At 43.4% G+C, this 24,085-nt stretch overlaps 2 protein-coding genes across 2 annotated transcripts in view; both read left to right on the top strand.

The window, feature by feature from the left end:
- PLGRKT (plasminogen receptor with a C-terminal lysine) overlaps positions 1–3,494 on the top strand; it is a gene marked incomplete in the record, with an annotated part of 48,533 nt that extends 45,039 nt beyond the window's left edge. Inside the window, 1 exon segment of the mRNA XM_034774240.1 lies at positions 3,241–3,494. Within this exon segment, the coding sequence (XP_034630131.1) occupies positions 3,241–3,363 (123 nt within the window).
- Positions 3,495–9,425: 5,931 nt separating this feature from the next.
- LOC117879211 (relaxin-3-like) lies at positions 9,426–22,551 on the top strand. Its single transcript, XM_034774239.1, has 2 exons — positions 9,426–9,669; positions 20,699–22,551. Exons 1-2 carry the CDS (start codon positions 9,426–9,428, stop codon positions 21,061–21,063), a joined length of 609 nt encoding a protein of 202 aa, XP_034630130.1. The 3' UTR covers positions 21,064–22,551.
- The last annotated feature ends 1,534 nt before the right edge of the window (positions 22,552–24,085 follow it).

The raw sequence follows: 24,085 nt of genomic DNA on the forward strand, positions 1-24,085 counted from the left end.
CCCAGGTTTGAGAGCCTGGGAGGGAGGGGGAGACTCCGAGTGGCCGCGGCGCGGGCCATAATCAAGTGCAGTTCTCTCAAGCCTGGGACGGAGGGGGAGCAGCGGTGCGCGAAACGGCCGCTCGGGATCTCCCCCTCCCTCCCAGGTTTGAGGGCCTGGGAGGGAGGGGGAGACCCGGAGCAGCCGCGGCGCGCGAAACAGCTGATTCGCGCGCCGCTGCTCCCCCTCCCTCCCAGGTTTGAGCGCTTGGGAGGGAGGGCGAGTAGTAGTGTGCGAATCAGCTGTTTCGCGCGCCGTGGCAGCAGCAGCGGAGGTGAGCTAGGGCGGCCGGGGCACATTTTTAGGGGCGGCATTCTGGCGCCGGCCATGCCGCCCCTAAAAATGTGCTGCCCCAAGCACCAGCTTGTTTTGCTGGTGCCTAGAGCTGGCCCTGGTGCCATGCCAGTCCCTTTTGCAACTCCTTCATTTCTGTCTCCCTTAAAGTGAGAATTGTTTCCTTCTGTCTGAGCTTCCCCAGCAGAGAGTATTCCATCCTAATAGCCTTCACCGCCAATTCAGGTTGTCTTAAGTAAATACAAAATTTGAGAAAATCAAGAGAAAAATCATAATTAATATTTAATTGGAATGTAAATACAGATGGACAGCTTCTGTTTTGAAATGAAATAAAACAGTCACCCTGCGTACAAATGTAAGTGAAATTACACTTCCCCAGTAAGTTAGTCTTAATCATGTGCATCCTAGAGAAATACCTGATGATAGAGCCTATCAAAAGTAACAATTGAAAGTAACATTGCATATGGTTGGTCTCTTTTTCTACACTATAGAAAAAGGACAATGAGGAGCTATTAGTGTATATTTAGACCTGGATTCAGAATATGGCTTGTCCTTAGAATAAGCAGCCCTTGAATCAAAGTAATGATTAATCCAGATAACTTTCTGTTAAGCACAGATGAGAGGCAGGTGCAATAACCTCTAATGGAAAATATAAAATACAAAATACTCAGCTATAAGATTTATTTTCAAATGTTATACAGCATTGAGCATATATGTAATTGCACACAAAACTATGTTAAAAGGACATTGTTAAAGTTCCACAGTCAAGCACTCAAAAGTTAGGGAAAAAATAGAATTAAGATTGCCTATTCAACCTTAAATTGGCCCCTTGTACATATAAATTATGACACAGTCATACATGATCTCCTACACAGAATCAATAGTTTTGTCTTTAGAGCAGTAAATAATGTGCAGTAAATAAGGCCTAAAGCCACACATTGAACAATGAGGATAAACAAAATATTAAATAGCTTCTCATTAACTGAGCATTGTCCATCTTGTGCACTGAATGAGGCAGCGGTCTGTGAGGAAAAAATAGTATGATGGTGTAATTAAAGACTGTATTAGACACATGGGAGCTGAATTAAGGTTCCTTAATTCTAGTATTTTTTTTTAACTTTTGAGCACTTGATTTTGCAATCTTAATATTCTTTTTACATAGTGTTTTGTGTGTAACTTCCTAGATTTTTAAAAAAGCAAACTGAAAACAGAAATTCTATCATGTGGCATCATTGACACCCACATGGGTCATCAGCCCGATTGGAACCTTTAGACCTAGTGCACAGAGATCTGTCACTTGAGCTAACTAGTAAATGCAAGCAGTGATAGGTTATCATCCTTTATGTGGAATTGCCCTAGAGGGGGGACTGGACATGTTGCCAGTGAGTTTCACTGTGTTTACTGACTGCAGACACTTAGGAATCCTGGTATCCATTCCAAGTTGTGGAGAAGAACAGATTCTTCTGCGCTGTCCCTTCCAATTTGTCCCAGTCAAAATTCTGTCTCTTTCCCACCCCTGGCTCCTGTCCCTGTCACCACTCCTCAGGCTTCTCATCCCAGCCTCATTGCCCAGCATGTCCAGTTCTCAGCCTCTGGACTCTTTTTTTTGTTCCAGTCCCTATCTCCTCGCACAGTCCCCTCTATCTCCCTATCCACATTTTACTTGATTGGTCAGTATCCATCCCCAACCCCACTTCCCAGCTTCTTGTTCAGTCTGTCTGTCTTGGTGAACACATTCCCACTTTTTCTGTCCCCAGTGCCTACCAACCAATCTCCCTCCCCAGCTTCTTGTTCAGTCTGTTTCCCCCCAACTCTTCTCCTTGTGCAGCTGGTTTGTCCGCACACTAGCTCCTCATCCTATCCCAGTCTGCCCTCCTTGTGTTGGTTCCCAATCTTCATCCCCCTATCTTGTGCTACCAGTTTTTATCCCCTGCTCTCTCTCTCCTCTTCTTGTCTGTCTGTCTGTCTCCTTGCCAGCCAGTACTCCCCCACCACCAGCTCTTTATTTCATCCCAGTCTACCCCCAGTGATGTATTGGCTCCCTGTTTCACTCCCTACTCCCTGCCATCAGCCTGGAGTTAGATCTGTGCCTTCTCCCCCGGGTTCCATTTTCCAATTTACTCCCCACTACAGGTCTGGCTCTTGTCTCCTCTGTATTCAGATCAAGCAGCTTACTCCTCCACTCAGCCTGGCCTGTCGGGATGGGGTGGGAGTCAACTGAGAGTACAGGAGAGACAGTATCCCTATTCTCTGTTTTGGAGCCTGGCCCACAGTGGGACAGAACCATACCTGCATGAAAAGTCCTACTCAGTCCTGGGATGGAGCATGTTCAATATGGACAGAATCATAAAGAAATTTAGCTGAGAAACTCTAGCACATCTCTGTTGAGCATGTGCAAACTGCCGTTTTTCAAAGGCTTATAATTTGGCCAAATTTGGGAGAATTTTCCTGGGCATAGGAAAAGCATATCCCTGACACAAAGGACATCTGCTAAATTTCATGTCCTTGCTCCAAAACATGGGGGCATCTTTAGCTTCTCAAAGAAAAAGTTGCCAGAATTTTTTAACATGGGCAAAAAAACATTTTTCCTTAGCCTTGTTCTTGGAAATGAATGAAATTTTCCAAACAAATTTAGCCTAAGGCAGACACATGGCATGGAAAATTTCAGCCCAAACATTTGGCAAAATTCTAAATAACTGAAAACAGGGTCTTATAATGAAAAGTGTTGGGCAACCTTAAAAGTAAGTGGTACTACCAGCCCCAGTTATCATTATTTGAGTAAATATCTAATATTCTTTAGTATTCAAGCCCTCAAACAAAATATATGCAATTTCTCTGAAAACTTTTTTTTGTTCTTATAAAAGTGCAAAGATGCATTTATATCTCATCCTTTTTTTTCTTTTTTAAGGTGAAGCAGAGAACATACTTGACACAGAGAATACCTTGCTAGAAATGCCAAAAGGAGCCATCACTTTTGAAAGCCTTGAAAAAGCCAGAAGAGCTCAGAGCAAGTTCTTCATAGAAAAATAAGACTGTAACCACTCAGTATTTCAAAATACAAAATTATTTGTTTGTAATCATGTTGCTGACTTAAAATATGTCAAATTATTAGTTTTGAGAACACAATCTTTTTAAAATAAAATGAATTTCATTTAAAAATAGGGTTTTTTTCAAGGCAGTGTTTTTTCTTTTTAATATTTTATGTATTTACTGCAAATATTTTAATTTCAGTAGTTCTTGTTTATCCCCTAGTATGAAACATCATGAATCCCCGCTCTTTAATTCTAACTTTATTATTACTTAGTTTGAAAATACCTCTTTCCTCTATAATCAGGGGTTAAGGAACTGGCCTATCGACTATAGCGACATTTTTTTTTTTTCAAAGGTAAGTACCTACAACTGTATTTAGGCACCTGTACTAAACATGGACTAAATTTTCAGGCATGCTAAAGCACCAACAGCTCAAACTGACATCAATGGGAACTGTAAATCAGGCCACTCTTTCTAGCTGCTGCGTTAGAGGAATCCAAGTTTGCCATATTTGCTTCAAATTTTAGTATAAAAACTTTTATCAAAGTTCAGAAATACAGGTATCACTAGTTAATAAACCAGTGGATATGTCAACACAGCAAAAACTGTGCAGCTATCTTGAATCCAGCTACTGTGGGTAGCAATAGCAGTGAAGACAGCACAGCACAGGTTTCAGCATAGTTAGTACAAGCTCTGCATGGTCCCTGGTCACTACCCTGCTCTGAAGCCTATGCTGTGCTCTCTTCACTGCTATTGTTACCCACACTAGATTCAAGCTAGCATGGGTAGGCTAATCTGCATCTTCCAAGGAAGAAACTAAACCGATACAGGACCCTGAGCCTGGAAAAAGGAGGTGGGGTTGGGAGTGCCAAGCATGACTGCCCAGCATCAGTGTGTGTTAACAGACATAGAAGGGGAGAAACAGAAAGAGAGAATGCTGCGAGAAGGACAGTCTGCTTGTCCAAATTCGGAGATGGAGGTAACTGGGCCAGATGAAACATACTAAAGCTTGCAAGGAAATTCTAAGGGTTAGCTATGGAGAAATATGCATAGAGACCCTTACTATTTTTACATTTTGCTCTATGTGCTTTATACGTATAGGTGAATGATGGTTTGTTTTGAAGATGCTGTTTCTGTGACACAGCAAACTTATACCCTTCAGGAACTTGCGACAGTAACTTACAGGTGCCAAAATTATTTTGGCCTGTCACATTAACATGGTTGGAGTCTGTCCTTCAGAGATTCAGTCCCAGAGGGGTTGAACTGCATGATGCTGCCCAGATTGGGGTGAAGGCAGCCTGGTCTAGCCCCACAGGGATGCATGTGAGAGGGACTAAAAGGAGTCTAAAATGCAGTTTGCACTGTAACTGACACCACTTTTTACCCCCCTCCCCTCAAATAAAAGCCAGTATCAAAAATACGCTGCTCTTCTCACTTTGAAACTCAAATGGTCTTAACTGCAGGACTGCTCCAACATATCAGACTGATTTTTTGTTTGTTTGTTAGACAGTGAGGCGATGAACTTGAGGGAGAGAGAAAATACTTATCTGGGGCCTGACCTAACCTGAGACTAGAACTACCATCCTAATCCTGTTGATTTTTCTTTCCTGTGATGTCTGATAGCCATCCTTCCTGAATCAGTATCACTTGGTTGGCCGCTCTTCACGGGAAAGTGGGAGGTAAGTGATAATAAAAAAGTTTAAAACTCTACCAAAACCTCGCCAGATATTCTGTGCAGGATGTCTCTTTCTTGCCCTCATCAAGAAACTCAATTCTTAGTACTATCTGCTCTAAATACCTCCTGGCTGGTTCAGACCTGCCCCATCACTCCCTACCCCATCCTCACAACTCTAGTTCTGACAATGCTCTTTGGGAGCATGGGGTAGGGTTTAGAGGAGGGGCATAGTCATGGCATCTGGGTACTTGATGCTCTCCCTTTTTCTGTGTGACCTTGGATTAATTCTCTCTGTATCTCTGTTTTCCCATTTGTAAAATGGGGATGACGATTCTTACTATAACTACAGCTCACACAGTGGCTGTGAGAATCAATATTTATAAAGTGCTTTTAAAAGTTTAGATGGAAGGTTCTGGACCTCCTAAACCAACATACCCAAACTAGTTGGGCTTGCCGTCCCACTTTGATTATTAATTATTTGTATTACACTTGCACCCAGACCCCAGCTAGGATTGGGACCCCAGTATGCTGCATACTGTAGCAACATAAAATAAGACCATTCTTTCCCCAGTGAGCTTACAGTATAAATGAAGGCAAGATGTGACAGGTGGGTGTGAAACACAAGGAGTTGGGTGGAGAGGGAAGATGATGGTTTTTATATTCGGTTATTTTGTCCTGTTTCTTTGTGCATCTTTAAATAAGTGGTATTTCTTCAAGTGATGGTCCCTATTGTATTCCACTGAGGCCTACGTATGCATACCATATGCCTGGAGTCGGAGATTTCGAAATAGAAACCTGTGGCTACAGCAGAGGGAATTAGGAGGCAGTACTCCTAGATTATAAGAACCACGGTATAAGCCATACATTCAAGAGTGGTGAGAATTTTTTATTCCCTTCATGGATATCAATATGTCACCTTCTGGAGTATGGCCTGAACAACCCTTTCTGAGATTCTAAAATGCAGTGTAAGTCCTGTACAGGTCAGATTTAGCATCACACAGAGAGATCAATTGGGCAAGAGGTAGAGGACAGAACTTTCAGTAATGCCCAAAGCTACAAAACTCATTACTAACAGAGATCAGGCTGAGCCCAACTTGATCCATGCTTAAGACATCCTGCAAAACTCATCTCTGTATGAAGGCACATCCCAAATAATGAAGTGATAGAAAACTCTAGCGGCACTCTCTGAGACGGTAGGGCTGAGGATTTCAGTCCTATTTTGGCCAAAATTTATCATTCATAATCTTGTAGTGGCACTTAAGTCTGGGGTAGTGGGAATTTTAGAAATGCTTATAGATAACATTACACCATTGCACTTCTGTTTCACTCATGCCATTCAGAATCTCTTCCCCTCAAAACAACATGAGTCAAGGTATAAGTGTTAGAACATATTTGCAAATTTGGTGTGATTATGGTAAAAAAATCAGTTACATTCAAATAGGAACATATTAATCATCACATCATCTAGTGCAACGGCTCTCAACCTTTCCAGACAACTGTACCCCTTTCAGGAGTCTGATTTGTCTTGTGTACCCACAAATTTCACCTCACTTAAAAACTACTTGCTTACAAAATCAGACATAAAAATACAAAAGTGTCACAGCACACTATGACTGAAAAATGGCTGACTTTCTCACTTTTTTATCATATTCTAGTTGATTTTTTATAATTATTATACTGACATTTCAGTGTATAGGATATAGAGCAGTATGAATAAGTCATTGCATGAAATTTTAGTTTGTACTGAATTTGCTAGTGCTTTTTATGTAGCTGGTTGTAAAACTAGGCAAATATCTTGATGAATTGATGTACCCCTGGAAAGAATGTTCAAAGCACCTTATTTGTGTTTCTATTCTGTTTAGGTCCAATAAAGAATAGAGACAACTATACATTATTTTTATTATTGAGCCTGCAAAAACAAACAAACCCTCGTTAGATAGATAGATAGATAGATAGATTATAATGCAGAGGCATTTACAATTATAGTTACGAGGCAGAGAGAGCAGGATGTGAATGGAAGTGAGCAGGACCTTTTCCTAACTTTTACCCATGCTATTGCTTGTTGCCCAGTGGCATTATGTTAATTTTTTCTTTTTATCTCACTACCATATTTCACTGGTTACTAAACATTTTTACTTTGTCAAATCTACCTCATATCGTTTTTCCCCCTTCTTCCTATTATCTCTGACATACATTATATTTTCCCCTCAGGAAAGTAATTCCCCAGTGCATAGATGTCTAACAGACATGTTGCTGAGGTCAGAAAGAACTGAGGTTTTGTGTTATGATTGGATACTGCTCTGTACAATTTTGGAGTATATGGGGTGCAGTCTGTGATTGAAAATGATAAATTAATGTTAGCAGTTAAAGAAGGATCTAAACTGGACGTTTCCTAATTTTTAAAGATGGGTGTGGATGGATATTTCTTTTAAGCAGTTTAACAAACCTTTTTTGTGTGGGAGATTGTGCAAATAACTTATAAGGACATATTCACCTTACCTAATACTTTCTGATCTCTCATCAATGACATGGTACTGGGAAAAGACACAACTGTTTAATGGTTACAAGTCCCAGGAGCCAATACACAATAGTGTATTGTATTACAGAAAGCACAATAATGTTATAGCAAATGTTTTTTGTACACATACTTCCACCAAAAAGAGCAGCTGAAACTAATAAAATGGACATTATTTTGCAGCAGCTGGACACTTCTGGGACCATGTATTTTTTTTTTAAATATTTTAACTATATTCCAAGATTAATCTTAATAAAGCTGCATTTATAAATGGAGCTCCTTTCTTAAAGAGACAGCCACAGTGCTGCTTTCCACTACCTACCTTGTCTTTAGCCCAAAAAATGTAAATAAAGGTTGATAAGCAATTGAAAGGAAATGGTTACAGCTACATACACAGATCTAGGAAAGATAGGAGGTGTAGCAGTGATTATTTCTGTTTTCTTGGCGGAGTGCAGTCCAACATTAAGTACACATGAGGGTTTTTTCCCTTAAAATTCAAGCATGAGAGTAACTTCTAAAAAGAATTACTTATACTGGAACAACATACTGACTATACCAGTAACATCTCTACCAGTATCTTACATTTCTCATGAATAAACATAATTTTGCTTCTTTGCTATTGCCTATATAATTCTGTTACAAATACTTGAACACAAAAAATATATTACTCTAATTTGTTAACTTGCAATACAACTATTTTAGCTACTTTTCTTGTGTATAGATTTGTTTTGAACAGCTTCCTGCCTGTGATTAACAACTTATGTGACTTTGCCTCCAGCTAGAATGAAATTAATGGCAAATTATTGAAAGAGTGTTGCTTATGCTTGCTGTGTAAAAGTTGATTTAAAGTTACACGATTTATATAGCAATGCTTCTTTACAACGCACTATTCAAGATATGCCTGTATGCAGTGGTGGTTGTGGATGATGCAAAAGTAACTATAGAGCAATGTGACTGAAAGGAACATGCTCTGCAGGAAGAGGGTATTGTTTTAACCTCACTGGTACTCGGTGTTTATCAATGTCAAAAAAAACAGGAGTACTTGTGGTACCTTAGAGACTAACAAATTTATTAGAGCATAAGCTTTCGTGGACTAGTGGGCTGTAGTCTACGAAAGCTTATGCTCTAATAAATTTGTTAGTCTCTAAGGTGCCATAAGTACTCCTGGTTTTTTTGTGGATACAGACTAACAGGGCTGCTACTCTGAAACCTATCAATGTCAAGTTACTATCAGCTCAGGCCCTTGTGCTCTTTATCGCTCTACCCCACTACCTTTACCAGTGTGATACATTCATTCCATTGGTGCCCGTGCGCACTATATTCAATCACACTCAGAAGAGCAGGGGGTAGTTTTACAGCCCCAGCAAGGTGGCTGAGGTGGAGGAGCACAGTGCTCCACTGCGGTAGGCGCTCCAAGACGCAATTCTGGTTGATGCAACATGGTCCAGCAGTAGCGCTGGCACTACGGGCGAGGGGGACAGCAGGGCGCCCCCTACTACACGCATCTCAAAGGACGTAGCTGTGCAAAGGCGAGGGTCTGGCGGGACAGCGGCTTGTGCTAGCGCTGCTTTGCAAAGGCGGGAGGGAGGGGGCTCCAGTGTGGGTGTGGGGTTATTATGGGAGCGACGGGCACGCAGCGCAAGCCAATAACTCAGTGCGGCCAGGCAGAGGGAGGCGGTGGCTAGCCGAGCTGTGCCCCCCCTCGCCCCCGGAGCTGGGCTGTGCTCGTGGGTGACTCGGCGCCTGCCGCGCTCGGCACTGTATATAAGGCGGGAGTCAGCGAGTGCCGAGCGCGCAGCACGAGGGCCGGGGCTGAGCAAGGCGCGCGGCGAAGCGGTGTGTAACCGTGTAGCAGGCGGGTGTTAGGGCGGGATGGGGCTGACGCTGAGGCTGCGGCTGCGGGTGCTGTGCGCGGGGCTGCTGTTAGCGGGGCTGCCGGCGGAGCTGGGCGCGCAGAGCGCCCCCGATGCAGCAGCGGTGCCCCGGGGCGGGCCGGGCGGCGAGTACGGGGTGAAGCTGTGCGGCCGGGAGTTCATCCGCGCCGTGATCTTCACCTGCGGCGGGTCCCGCTGGAAGCGATTGGCCCTGCAGGCGGGGGAGCCGCTGCCTGGCGCTGGTGAGTGACCGGGAGCGCGGGGGCTGGACCGGGCAGCGCCCCCTGTCGCCCCCGTCCGGCTGCAAACGGTGGGGCTGGCACGAGCGGGGCACTGCGCTGGGACCCGCTCCCCCTGGAGCCCGGCTCGAGGTGGGGTGAGCGGAGCGGGCCAGGCTGGCGTCCGTCGTGGTGGTGGCGAGGTGTCCATCGTACCGCTGGGGCTGGGCGGGGGCTGCTGATTGGACGGGGCAGAGTTAGGCGCTATCTCGGCTTTTCAGTCTTTTGAAAGCGAGAAACTACGTCGGCGCCCTTCCCCCCTTCTCCTCTGCCCGGCTACGGACGATGTCTCTGTCCCTCGTTCTAGGGGAGCCTGGTGCTCCTGCTGCGCCCCTTGGCCCGGGGACAGCGGAACCCGACCCGTACGCGCGACGAAGGTTAAGACACTAACCTGGGCCGTGGCAGTCCCTGCTCCCGCGCAGCCTTCGTGCGGGACCTCGGCGAGTCCGCGGTTCCCGCTCCCTTAACTGCGGCCATTCGCGCACGGGGCTGCCCCGGGGTAACGTCATTAACATCCGCGTATGCTCAGGTGCTACCCTAATGGACGCCATACAAGTACCTAAGAGGGAGAGATACCTTGTTAGGCCATTTAACAGCTAGGCTCCGGCCACCGGCGAAAGTGGCACGGTTCTCAATAAGTTTGGCTGCTGCTCGTAGGCAAGGGCAGAGAGAACTGATCTTTCTGCCCAAGAAGGTTGGCTGACTTTCAAGCAACACCCTGGGGAAACAAAGGGCTGCTGTACACCTACAACTTAGGTTGACCTAACTCTGTTGCTCAAAGGGGCAAAAAATTCACACCCTCAGGAGATGTAGTGAAGCCTATCTTAGCCCTGCTATAGCCACTGCTATGCTGACAGAATTCTTCTGTTGACCTACTTTCTGCCTTTCCAGGGCAGTGGGGTCAGGCTGCAGCCCTTTGGTGGCAGGTTCCAGCGACGAGGCTCTAGGGTCTGTCCCTGGCATGGGACTTCAGGCTCAGTTCCCTGACTGCATGGTGACACCCTCTAGGCCCAAGCTCCCTCCCCCCATCACTTCTGGCCCTCTGCCACCTCCTTCAGTGCCCCATCGCCTCTAGTGCCTCAGTACCCACCTCCCCATCCAGGGCTTAGTTTGTCCCCAGGCTTGCCCGGGCTGAGTTAATCTGCTGTGGAAAGTGATATTTGTACATTGGTTAGTATCACCTTTCACAGCACACAGAAGCAATAGCAAGTCTTAAAAAAGAAAAAAAAAAGGGAAAAGAAACAAGAACATTCAAAGCACCTTATGTGTTTCTATGCTGTTTAGGTACAATAAAGAAGAGACTACTGTACATTATTTTTATTATTGAGCCTGCAAAAAAAAAATCTAGATAGGTAGATTACAATGATTTGAACGTGTATATGTGCATATTTATTTGTTTTTCCTAACATTAAGTATTTTAGGAAAAATTGTCAGAGGGGCCATCAGCAATAGTTGAGGGCCGCACTCTGAGGACACCAAAAAATTTTGAGAACCTGTGTCATAAACGGTGTTTTGGCTTGAACAACAGTGGAAGTGTTTAATCTTTAAGTCATGTTAAAATGATTCCTATTGTGTAATTAGAAGTCAGAAATAACAACTGACTCTGAAGCACTTCCTAAGACTTCTGGATTAGTCAACCTGTACTGAATTTATTGTTAGTGTTTAGGAGTTTTAACAACTAACTGTTGAACGAAGTTCACATTTAGGGCCATGTCTCTGTAGTCACATTATTTCCTGTTTTTTTATTTTATTGTATTATAGCAGTACCCAGAACCCCCATACATGGATCAAAATCCCATTGTGCAAGGCACTGCAGAAACATAACTGAAAGACTGGGAGTAGGGACAAAGAGTTTACAATGTAGCTTTTTGATTATTAATCCAGCTAAGAGATTGTCCTGCATACAGAAAAACTGTTATAGTTCATAACTATTCATCAGTTAGAAACAATGCCTTTGTGTGTGCATCAATCTGATACTTAGTTTGTACATGTATATCACATAATTGACAAACCACATTTAAAGCATTGTTTTAACAATGAAAAAACCTATTACCATAATATTTGCCACAGATGTGCTAATCAGGGTGTGCTATCTTTGGCCACTGATTATTCTGACAGCCTGGTTTTACCAAGTGCCTATTGGAGCATGAAATACACTTTCTGAGCTGAAAAACCAAACAACATTACTCCACTGTCTTGTGGTCTTCCCACACTTATTTCAGCATTCCGCATGTCACAAATAGAGAAGTTCCTTTTTCTGTCTAAAAATGTAACACTGCTGACTTAACTGAAGTGAAAGGTATAAGAGTAACAGGGTGAAATTGCTTTTTTTTTTGGGGAGGGCTGTTGAGTAGGGAGAGATGACTAGTAGTATCAGACTCAGAGACTTGAAGACTACTTTGTGGAGCTGAGAATTGGAAAGTGATCCCTTCTTTCAGTAGCACATTCTAGAACAAGTTATATTTGGCCCCATTCTTATTCAGCAGGATGTAATTAACTCTTATGGACTTCAACAGGGGTTACTGTGTTTTGTGGCGAGAGAACTTGGGTGTAAATCCACAAAGGGACTTGTGTGGTGCAAGGCTGAATATTTTAGGCACTTAGCTAGCCCGTGGAATCCTCAGACCCGGAGTTCAAGGCCGCCCAGAGGATTCAGGGGGCCTGGGGCAAAGCGGGGGAGCTGCGGCGCTTGTAGTCACCCAGCGGCGGTCCGGGTCTTTGGCGGCATTTTGGCGGTGGGAGGCCCTTCAGTCACTCCGCGTCTTCGGCAGCACTGAAGGGCCCCCCGCCACCAAAGACCCGGAGCAACTGAAGGGCCCCCGCATTGCTGAAATGCCGCCGAAGACCCGGACCGCTGCCGGGCCAGGGCTCACGGGGCATTTCGGTGGCAGGGGGCCCTTCAGTTGCTCCGCGTCTTCAGCAGCACTGAAGGGCCCCCCACCGCCGAAGACCCGGTTCGCCGCCAGGCCAGGGCTCACGGGGCCCAGGGCAAATTGCCCCACTTGTCCCCCCCTCTGGGCGGCCCTGCCGGAGTTAGACATCTAGGTTCTGTATACAATGCATGGAAAGAGTTACACACCTGGAAATGGGATCCACAAAAACCAGCAGTGGTGGTGGGGAGCTGAAGAGTAGGGTGTGTCTGAAGCACCACCTCTTTCAAGGCGTTAGATGCCCAAGGTAGAGCTAGAGGAAGGCACTTAAGGTCCACAGCCAGAAACCCTGTTCTGATATCAGGCACCTAATCTGTTTCTCGCAAGGACAGTGGCGGTGCACATCTAACTCCACACACAACGGTTGGGGGTGGAGGGTGAGAGAAATAGGCCAACTCCCTTATAACCTTTAGCTCAGTGGTGAGGGCACCCTCCCAGATGTGATAGTTCCTGATTCTCCCTGAAGAGGAGGGATTTGGATGGGGGTTTCTCACCTCTTACGGGAGTGCCCTGACTAGTGGGGTCTGGAATAATCTGCTGTGGCGCTCTCTCAAGTTTTCCTATTGAAGCTATTTAATTTTGTATAAATAATTAAATATTGGACCAAAGAGAGTGAGAATGGCTCAGTAGTCCATTGGTGAGGGTACTCATCTGAGATGTGGTGAGTGCCCTCACCACCGGACTAAAGCGTGAGGCACATCTACACTGCTTGCCCCTGATCTCCCCACTATGCGTGTAGAGTTAGGTGTGCTTTGAGAACACTTACCTGATGGGGCCCTGCAGGTGAGATAGGCAAAGGAACCCACTGGGATTTAGGCATGAGATTGAGATGTTGTGACGTTATTGATATAATCTGGGACCATATAGATCATTGTTGCAACCAAGGTCCTGTAGTGGCACCCAAATCTTGTATAAAGGGGGTCAAATGGGGTGTCTAGGACAAGGTTATGGTTTACTGGTTATGATTATGCTGTCTATATGTGTGTATCACTTTTGTAGTCGAAGTTATGAATATTGGCTCTGTACTGTCTGTATGGCAAATTTATGCTATGCTTCTGGGTGACATCCCAGACAAGCTGAGATTAGCTCTGCCTAGCCTGCTTGATGGCCCATTAAGGACCATCAGCTATACAATGGACCCATTGAGAAAAGGCAGATACGCCTTGTAACTCAGCAAAGTATGCAGGGACTGGCCCATGGACTCCAGACTCCATGTTGCTGTAATTTTCCACAGTAAGAACAAAGGTGTTCTTACACCTGGAAAAGACTATATAAGGCTGATGCCTCATCTCCATCTTGTCTTCAATCCTGCTTCACACCTCTGGAGGAACTTTGCTACAAGCTGAAGCTTTGAACAAAGGACTGAGGACCCATCCCAGCGGGGGATGTATTCCAGAGACTTGATTTGAACCTGCAGTTTATTCCATCGCTGCTGCAAGCCTGAACCAAGAACTTTGCCATTACTGTATATAATTGATTCCATTTAACCAATTCTAACTCTCATCTCTATCTTTTTCCTTTTATGAATAAACCTTTAGATTTAGATTCTAAAGGATTGGCAACAGCGTGATTTGTGGGTAAGATCTGATTTGTATATTGACCTGGGTCTGGGGCTTGGTCCTTTGGGATCAGGAGAACCTTTTTCTTTTACTGGGGTATTGGTTTTCATAACCATTTGTCCCCATAACGAGTGGTACTGGTGGTAATACTGGGAAACTGGAATGTCTAAGGAGATTGCTTGTGAGACTTGCAGTTAGCCAGTGGGGTGAGACTGAAGTCCTCTTAGTCTGGCTGGTTTGGTTTGCCTTAGAGGTGGAAAAAACCCCAGCCTTGGGCTGTAACTGCCCTATTTGAGCAATTTGTCCTGAGTTGGCACTCTCAGTTGGGTTCCACCAGAACCGCATTGTCACAGATGTGCACCTATCCAGAGGCAGAAACCATGGGGACTTTTACAGTCACTTCCAGAATTGGTGACACCTGAGCAGGCGTTGTGAGGATCTCAGTGGTGCCTAAATTTTGGAGCTAGGTGCTTGAGTCCTTTTGAGGAACTGGACCTTGGTCCCTGTATAGTTACTCATTTCATCTTTTCTATTCCAGGTATGATAGCTTCCTCAAATTTGAATGCTATATTATTTGGTTACTTAGAGCTGGTCTTCATGAACATTTAGTTCACAGCAAGCTGGGGTGTGAATCTGCCACGGACTAACTATTCATGTGGACCCTGATGCCATTCATTTCAAAGAGTCAGCAGGGTCCACATGGACACTTAGTTTATAGCAGGCTAGTAGGGGGAAGATTTACATCGTAGCTTGCTGCAAACTAAATATTTGTGTAGACAAGCACTTATATGGATTAAGGATTGTATATTTTGTTTAGGTAAAATTCCTTTATCAAAATATATAATACAAAATAGATCAATATTTACAGCACAAAATTAAAAAGATGTTCTGCAACACTAAAGGTCCCCATTACTGTATACACTAGATCATATACAGGTATTTAAATGGATGGAGGAGGCTAGACTTGCTCTTCTCTTTATTGGGTTAACTTTGAAAGATCTTTTTAAAAGAAAATTGTCATGTAAAAGGGATTAATTGTAAATACTGATTGAATAACAAAATTATAGCTCGAAAAGATTTCCTTTGGAGTAATGCAACTTAAAGAATATTTTATTTACACTAGCCATTAAACTGTTACTGTAAAAATCCGTTCAAGACACCTACGTACTCTGAACTATAACCAGCATCATTAAAACAAGTGCTTAAGCAAATACTGAAGTTTCTAATAAACTGGGGTGAAAGAGCAGCTCTGCAAATGTGGGCTTGCAACTACGATAAGAGCAGTTCCTTGTAAGAAAGTTGTACAGACTTAGGGCAGTCAATGCAATCCTCAAGCATCTGAAAGTTCCTTCTTGATAGTAAGCACCTAATTTATGCTGCTGTATTTGAAGTATTCAATATGTTTTTCCTATTTATCTGAGCAGCAGGGTAGAAATGGACATGTACAGGAAAATCAGATAATTTGATTTATCCTTGTGTTCTGAAATATAATCCACCAGAAACAGATCAAATCAAAGGAAAAGGTACTTTTTTAAAAAAAGGTGACAGCAGTACATGTACTAGGGCCATCTAGGAACCTTACACCTATAACTGTTTTATTTTCCTCATAGTCTCCTGCTTTGACCTCTCTCTTAGCTAGAGGCACAGCTATGCTTTCAACAGCAAGTCATCAGCATTCAGGCCACACTAGCTTCTGTAAGATAAAAATTTAGGTAGATAAGGGTTTGCCTCAAAAATATGCCTTCTCACTCCAAACTTGGATGGATGCACTATCATCTAGTATTAGTGTCTCTGAATGGGATTGAGATGGAACTGATCTTGATGAACAGACTGCATCATGAGTGCTCATGGGCTCACAGCATTAATCCTTCAGTGTTCATGTGGACTTTGAGACATTAAATTTCATGGCAGCCATAGGAGCTTTTGTCTTGATCAACCCTTAAAAGCTAACAAACTCTACATGGTTCCCAAAACCTCTGAGGAAGAATAGTCATATTAACAGCCCATTATCAGTGGCTTGGAAGGACATTATAGTTGACGAGAAACTATAGGTATGGTGCTTCCCCAAGTAGTGTGTTAAGTATGGGGGATAAGGTTCTATTTTGCACCTCTGAGAGGTACAATACAGAACCCTCAGCCTAGAGAAGTGGAGTGGGCAGGCTGAGGTGACTAAGCCACTTTTGTACTTTCCTGCTCCTGGCGATGCTTCAGGGGCTGGAGCAACTCTGGTGTTACTTAGCTGTAGGGGCTTGTTTAAGTTATGGCAGCCTCCCTTCGCTGCAGCATTGCCTAGAAGAGCCCAGACATGCTTCCTACACTAGGGCTTTGGAAGGGGTACTTATGTCTGTCTTATGCAGTCCCTGTGCTGGGGAAATCCTCTGACGGGATACTGAGCTTTTAGGGCCCCATAATACCACTCTATCCCGTTTACCCCATGGAAAGAGGCTGAAGCAGGGGTGACAGTCTTACCTAGTACACTTAGTTTTTTGTATATCACTCAGTTCTGGTTGGGTATACTCACAAGTTTAAATAAAAATTAACAAATTTTGTTGAAATGACTTGTCTTCAGAGGACTAAGTTCAAGACATGGATGAAGTTTAAAAACAACTCTGTTCATTTGAGGCAAAGCAACATCTTTAACCCCTCCCCCCCTCCCCAAAGGGCACTTTTCTGCCATGCTCCTAGTTCAATGCCAGAATTGATTTTGCTGAAGTTCTAAAGAAAAATGTTATTTGGGGCCCCAAGAGTAGATAAGAGAAACTGTAATACAAAAGGATTTTGCCTACCATCAAAGGAAGGGAAAATAGGGATTTCACATGGAATGGCTTTTACAGTCTAGGTTGGTTGTGCTTGTGACATCCCCAAACTGACTGTGCTTACACTTACATGAGGAAAACTTTTCATTGATAGATTGCATGAAACAGGTGGTTGTCTTGCTTTGTTCTTTTAGCCACCCACAGAAGTTCCCAAATTGTGGCCTGCACAAAGTTGATGTGTAACTAAGCTGCTAGCCTTCCTTCTTTCCAGTTGAGAGAAACAGAGCAGATGGGAGGGAGAGATTGAAGAGCCAAAGCATTAGCTGAAAATATATAAATACTTTCCTAACATTACCTTATGTAAGCAACTGGTAGTGTCTGCAAATAAGGGACAGTGGTTCATGCAATCAAGAATAGTAGTCAATAAGAATTGAAAAGGTGGTCCACACAGTAGGAAGCTTACAAACCTCTAGGATAGTGCTTCTACATAACAACATTGTTTGATAGTCATTTTGACATTTATACTCATCACACCTTACAATCATAGATGTATCAGTATGTTCTGTATCTCCTAAAGCACCTGCCATGTTGCTTAGCGCAGTTAGGGAATGTTGAGTAACTAAATGAGTTTGGAATGGATTTGGAGGACAAACGCAAATAGGATGCTTGTGGATTCTTCTCCACAACTGAGGGAATCTACTTGCACACAAGATCAGATAGAAAGCTGTTCAATCTTGCAAGACTCAGAACTAAAACCAAGGCCCAGGAGGCCCTTATCTGACACCGCCTCTTTGCTGATGATGCAGCAGTGACAAGCCACACAGAAGCTAATCTCCAAAACCTTATGGACAGTTTTTCCAAAGCCTGCCAAGACTTACCCTAAGCCTAAAAAAGACAAACAATGTGCCATTATGGAGTTGAGGAAGCACCCTCCATCAAGATCAACAACTCTAAACTTGAAGTGGTGAATGAGTTCACATACCTGGGGTCCACTATCACAGTCAGCCTTTCACTTGAACCAGAATTCAATATCTGCACTGGAAAAGGTGCCACAACAATGTCTAGACTGGTGGTTCTCAAACTTTTGTACCGGTGACCCCCTTCACATAGCAAGCCTCTGAGTGCGACCCCCTGATAAATATATTTTAAAAAGTGTTTTTAATTTAACACCATTATAAATGCTGGATGCAAAGTGGGGATTGGGGTGGAGGCTGACAGCTCGTGACACCCCCCCCCCGATGTAATAACCTCGTGACCCTCTGAGGGGTCCCAACCCCCCAGTTTGAGAACCTCTGGTCTAGACTGAGCAAGAGGGTATGTCAAAACAACAAACTGATAGAACACACAAAGATCTGTGTGTTCTATCATGCATGTGTTATCAGCACACTTTTGTATGGGAGTGAGACATGGACCTTATACTCTCATCAGGAAAAGAGGCTCAACAGCTTTCAGATATGTTGCCTTCGTCAAATCTTGGGCATTTCTTCGAGGGACAGAGTCAACAACACTGAGGTGCTCAAGCAGGCCAGCATACCCAGCATGCAAACACTCCTCAAACAGAGATGCCTCTGCTGGCTTGGGCATGTGTGCCAAATGAATGATGGGCGTAACCCAAAGAACATCCTCTATGGCGAATTGGCATCTGGAAAAATACCCAAAGAACGCCCAAAATTGCGTTTCAAGGATGTGTTCAAGTGAGAGCTCGAAGAAATGGATGTGGACAAATGGCAAGATCACACTCAAGACCACAGCCTTTGGAAACAAGAGCGTAAGAAAGGTCTCCGGAGTTACAAGAGGAAGCCGTCCAGCTTGGCAAAGGAGAAAAGAGCTTGCAGAAGGCAGAGCCCAAAGAGTCGAAACATCACTTTTAAATGTGACAGATGCAGCAGAGATTGTCTCTCTCAAATGGGTCTCTTCAGCCACAGCTGCGGCTGCCATAAAACCAACTAAGTAAATTCTTTACCTCTCCGGATGGATACCCATGGTCCTCTCAGGACTGAAGGATAGCTACTACTGTAGGTCATAAAAGTGTTCCGGAGGGCACCTACTCAGTTGGACCATTGTTAAAGACCTCATCCCAGATGTTGCAAAAAAAACTCTGGTACAACAAATTCTTGTAACCACGACTCAGTGCTTCTTTGGGGATACTTGCATTGCAAGTTCAAGACAGTCCAATTAACTACCCAACACACACTTTGCTATAATAGATGATCCAAGCATAGGGTTAAGAGCACAGCTGTGGACCATCACCTTCTCTCAGCCAGTCAATCCCTAGGATAACTTTTCTCAAACTGGGGTCCACGAGGGTACTCCAGGGGGTCCGGGGGTCCTGCTGATCAACTCAACTTTTTCCCCCTCCATTTCAGCGCCTCGTGCACACCAAGGAACAGCTATTCAGCAGCATGTAGGAGGTGCTAGGAGGAGTGGGGAGCGCTCAGGGGAGAGGGTGGAATCATGTCTGGGGCCACCAGTCCAGCTGAAACTCCTCCCCCTCCCTCCCAGAGCTTTCTGTAGGCTGGGGAACAGCTGTTTAGTGGTGTGCAGGAGGCACTGGGAGGGAGAGGGGGGAGTGGGGATGGGGTGGAAAGAGGCATGGAAGAGGAGGGGGAAGGGTGCAGTGGGAGTAGGAAGAGGTGTGGCAGGGGTGGGGACTTGGGAAGGGGTGATGTGGGGGTGGGGCCTGGAGCTGAGTGGTGGGTTTGGGGGTCCATGAAAATTTTTAAATCAAAATGGGGGTCCTTGGATGGCTAAAGTTTGAGAACTGTTGTGCTAGGAAATTGCCTGTATCTCCTAGCTGCTTAATTACTCTTTATAGATTAATAGCACACAGGTGGTGACTTCCCACCTAAAACTGCATGTAAACTGCATGGTGTCCTTGTGGAAAAAGGATGCCTTGTTAAGTGTGTCGCTTACAGCAGCCACACTGTTGTAGTTATGCTAAGTACATGTTTATTACAAAACTAGCCTGTTTAAAACAATAGTTAAATAAAAACAACCCTATCAGCCAGGATAGTGGGAGTGCTGTTCTTGTTGTCTTGTGTTTAGGTAATGATTAAGGCTACGTTTTAGACACGGGTATTTTTAGTAAAAATCATGGACAGGTCACGGACAGTAAACAAAAATTCACGGCATGACTTGTACTATACCCCTGACAATCTTGGGAGTGCTACGGCTGTGCGGGGAGGGGGTACCATGGGTGCTGCAGGGAGCGGGGGCTGGCAAGCTCTCTATCCGGCTTCTTGGAAGCGGCGATATCCCTCCATAAGCTCCTAGCTTCGCATGCTGCCAGCTCTGCAGCTCCCATTGGCCGGGAACCGCTGCCAATGGGAGCTGCGGGGCAGTGCCCTGGGGTGGAGGCAGGAGTTGAGGGAGGGACATGTTGCTGCTTCTGGGGAGCCCCCCCCGCTCCAGCTAAGTGCTGCCTAGAACCCTCACCCCCTTCCAGGTGTCAACCCCCTGGGTCCCTCCCACACCCCAACTCCTGCTGCTGCTTGGGGTGGGGCAGCAGTGGCTGGAGACTGCCCCAGCAGTGGCCGCTGCAACTAGCCCAGGGGCTGCCTGAGCAGGGGATTCCGTGACTTCTGTGATCTCCATGATAAACTCGCAGCCTTAATAATGATTCCTTTATTATTAGCTGAATGATTTTGATGCAACTTCTAACCATGACCTTCCGCCTTTAAGAACACTATAATTACCCCTAATAACTTTGGAATTAAAAAAAAAAAAACCTTTATTTTTATTTGAACAGATTCTGCTCAAGCCACCAGTAACAAAGAACTGGAGAACTTGAAGTTGCAGTCATTCGTAGGTCCTGGAGTGGAGCAGCTGCAGAGAGCCAGTGTACCACTTGGACAGCTGACATTGAAGGATTTGTTTAGTTTATATGATTATAACGACTACGTACCCATGTCAGATGACTTCAGTGAATATGTTCGTCAGGTTGAGGATGCTGCCTGGAAGAACAGAGGTGGAACAGGGCTTGCCAATCCCATGGGGTCAAACAGTTTTCCTTGGGCCAAGTATCCTAGAAGAAAACGAGACTTCTCAATGGGGGTGGCAGGAGTGTGCTGCAAATGGGGCTGTACCAAAGCTGAGATCAGTACACTATGCTGAGATTAAAATTGTGTTTCTGTATTTATTTTAGACATATGAACTCAATGTTAGTTGCAGTGATGCCTGATCAAGTACTGCATGTAGGGAGCAAAACAGTTTCAATAACATGGCAATTTTGTCTGCAAGCAGCTGTATATGTTACTGTTTTTTCTCTAAAAACTCACAAATTTATGGTAATTAGAACTTTGTTTTGCTGCAGTAACCTTTGCTCTGTGTTAGTAAACCTTTACTTTCTGTGTTTTAAGGCTTTGTCTTTAAAATTATAAGACGACTTTCACACCACCTCTTTGTAACACTTCAGGGAGAAACCTCAATGGTAATTAAAGTATGTTACACTATATAAATGCTATAGAGTTGTTTTTCCCCTTCCATTGGGAACAATACCTAGAGAATCCATTAAAGAGCTGAGACTGACCAATTCTAGCTGAAAGGGTGTTCTGTAACTTGAAACTCAAATAAAACCAAGTTGGCTGTTGCACCACTTAATGGAAGACCGTAAAGTATAACTGGCTTCTATGCCACACTAACAGAAGTAGTAAGAGGATTTAGTGCAACATTCAGACCATCTCCGTCCAATTACAGAATTATTTCCTAAATACCACATTTTAAAACAAAATTTTCCTTGTTCAGCTTAAACTTTCCTTTGACTTCTTTCCTACTTGTATATCTCTATACTGCCCTGAATAATTAATCTCTGGTTGAAGAATTAACATCTCAAGGAATCTAGGTTTATCTTGTGTCATCTATTCCTCACTTGTTATTTAGGCAAGCTGTTCGATATTTAGCACTCTTAATCTATTTATATTTATTCTATGAACGCCTTCCAATTTATCTACATTTCTAGAATACTGCAGTATTCAATTGTGTGCAATATTCCAGATGTACTGTTGAATTACTAACTACTATTTCATTTGTCTTCCACTGTTACTTTTCTCTTAATGGTCGTGGTGTCCAGATTTTTTTCTTTATTCTCTTCAGATATACTAACTTACTTTCTTCTAATATTTGTAACCATTGGAGGTCCCTCTGAATTCTGGTATTTACAATGCATCTTCACTTATTGTAACTTTGAAATTAGTGTTATAAACCTCCTACTTCGAGACTAGTGAAAATGGCAGTGAATGGTTGCCACTGTAAGTACCAGACCTAACACCAATTGCTGTAGCACTACACTTATTGAAGACTATTTATGATGACTGTTTGTTTAGTCTTTCAGCTAGTTAACAATCCATGTACATTTAACAATTAAATTTGATAATTTAAACAAATGCTTCACTAAATCAATAGTATATCTCCTACGTTCCCTCCATCCTCAAATTTTGTAGTTATTCCCATCAATTAGATTTTACTGATAGAGTGAAAACTCCACAGTATTTTAAGAGGATGGGAAAAACAGCTGTTAAATGTGGATATCATCCTTTAGCTTTCATAACATTTACATTTCAATGGGATGGCAATTTATAGCACCAACTGTTAAATATGCTTTTCTTCTACTATACATAGCTGCAGTGAATGAGAGGTGCTCTAGGAAGGGTAACTGAGTGATAGTGTTGTGTGTTCACTGTAGCTCCCACTGCCTGTTAAGGGTGCATATTTTTTTTCCCCATTCTAAACCCTGCTTCCAGTCACTCAATTAATTTTTCAAGTTTCGAGCTGAGTTTTTCTAGACTTAGCATCTAATAAAGGAGAAGGGGTAGAGTTTGAGGAGAAACGCCTCCCCTAATTTTGATTGGGAGCAAGGGGGGAAGTAGGGAGAAAATTCTCCCTCAATTTCACACTTAGCAGTTCTACTGCAGAAACAGCTATAGCAGAGAGCTGAAATTTGACAAGAAATTTGGTACAGGCTATTCTCTATAAGTGCTTTGAGAAAAATTATTCTAGTTTGATTAAATTATGATCATTTGAAAATTGCTCTGTATGTACCATCCATCTTGACAGAACATTTTCTCTGCTAAACTTGTAAAGTGAAAAACTGAGGAAAAGCTGCACTGTATATATCTACAAACAAGCAGAGTAAGTGACATACCTGTTCCTTGTTCCAGAACTGCCTTTCACGTTTGTTGGTGCACATCGACCTAGGCACACAGGTGAGCTACCTTTCCTCTTTCTGCCAGCTCCTGCATCTCATGGTGTAAAGGTGTAATTCAGGTGGGCTAAGCTAACTCTTGGACCAAACCACTGGAATTTTCTGTTTGAACTTTCTTAACATTCAAGGTTGCAGACAGCCATATACATTAACATTATAGCCAGTGAAGATATGAAAAAATAAAGGAAATCTGTCTCACAATGAAATTTACCGTAAGCATTAAGTGGAAAGAGAATTCCCAACACAAGCAAGGAATATTTATGGCTTAACCAAGGCAGGAGGTGCTGAAGTTTATCTTTCACTATTATCCTGGCACTTTGTGAATAGTCTTTGAAGGGTGAAAGTAAACCAACTGTAATGTAAGTACTGAATTGATTAAAATTCACTCACAAATTAATGAATACTATACATTATTGAATTTATCCTTTCCATGCACACACATTTGTTACAAGAGTGTGAGGCATTCTTACCAGGGTTCTCTCAGGATCAAGGATGACTAAGATACTGAGTATAGTTCTACTTCACCTTTATTTAAAAAAATCCGTTAAGCAACTGATTTTTGTTGGGTTAGTTGAATGGTTGTTTAGACATGTTTCACTACAGATATATATTTACAAGTGATTGGGAATGGGTTACACACAGACAAGTCATTAAGCTGAAGTGTTACGGTATTTTCCCTTTGAACATTTAACTTAAAATTGTAAATACATATTGAAAGTTTAAAAAAAATATATGTCTGAAAGCCAGGAACTCAAAAGCAACTCTACACAAAAACACCACAAGTCAGATATTGAAAAGTGTGAAAATGCAGAGTTTGGAATAACCTAATCACTAACTCTTTGTCACTGGACAGTAGAGTAGTAATAACTTCATTTTCATATACACCAATTCAGAATTACAGGAAATCTTATAATAAAAAAAAATCAAAGTAATTCA

Source organism: Trachemys scripta, chromosome 6 (assembly GCF_013100865.1).
Source record: "Trachemys scripta elegans isolate TJP31775 chromosome 6, CAS_Tse_1.0, whole genome shotgun sequence".
Taxonomy (NCBI): domain Eukaryota; kingdom Metazoa; phylum Chordata; order Testudines; family Emydidae; genus Trachemys; species Trachemys scripta.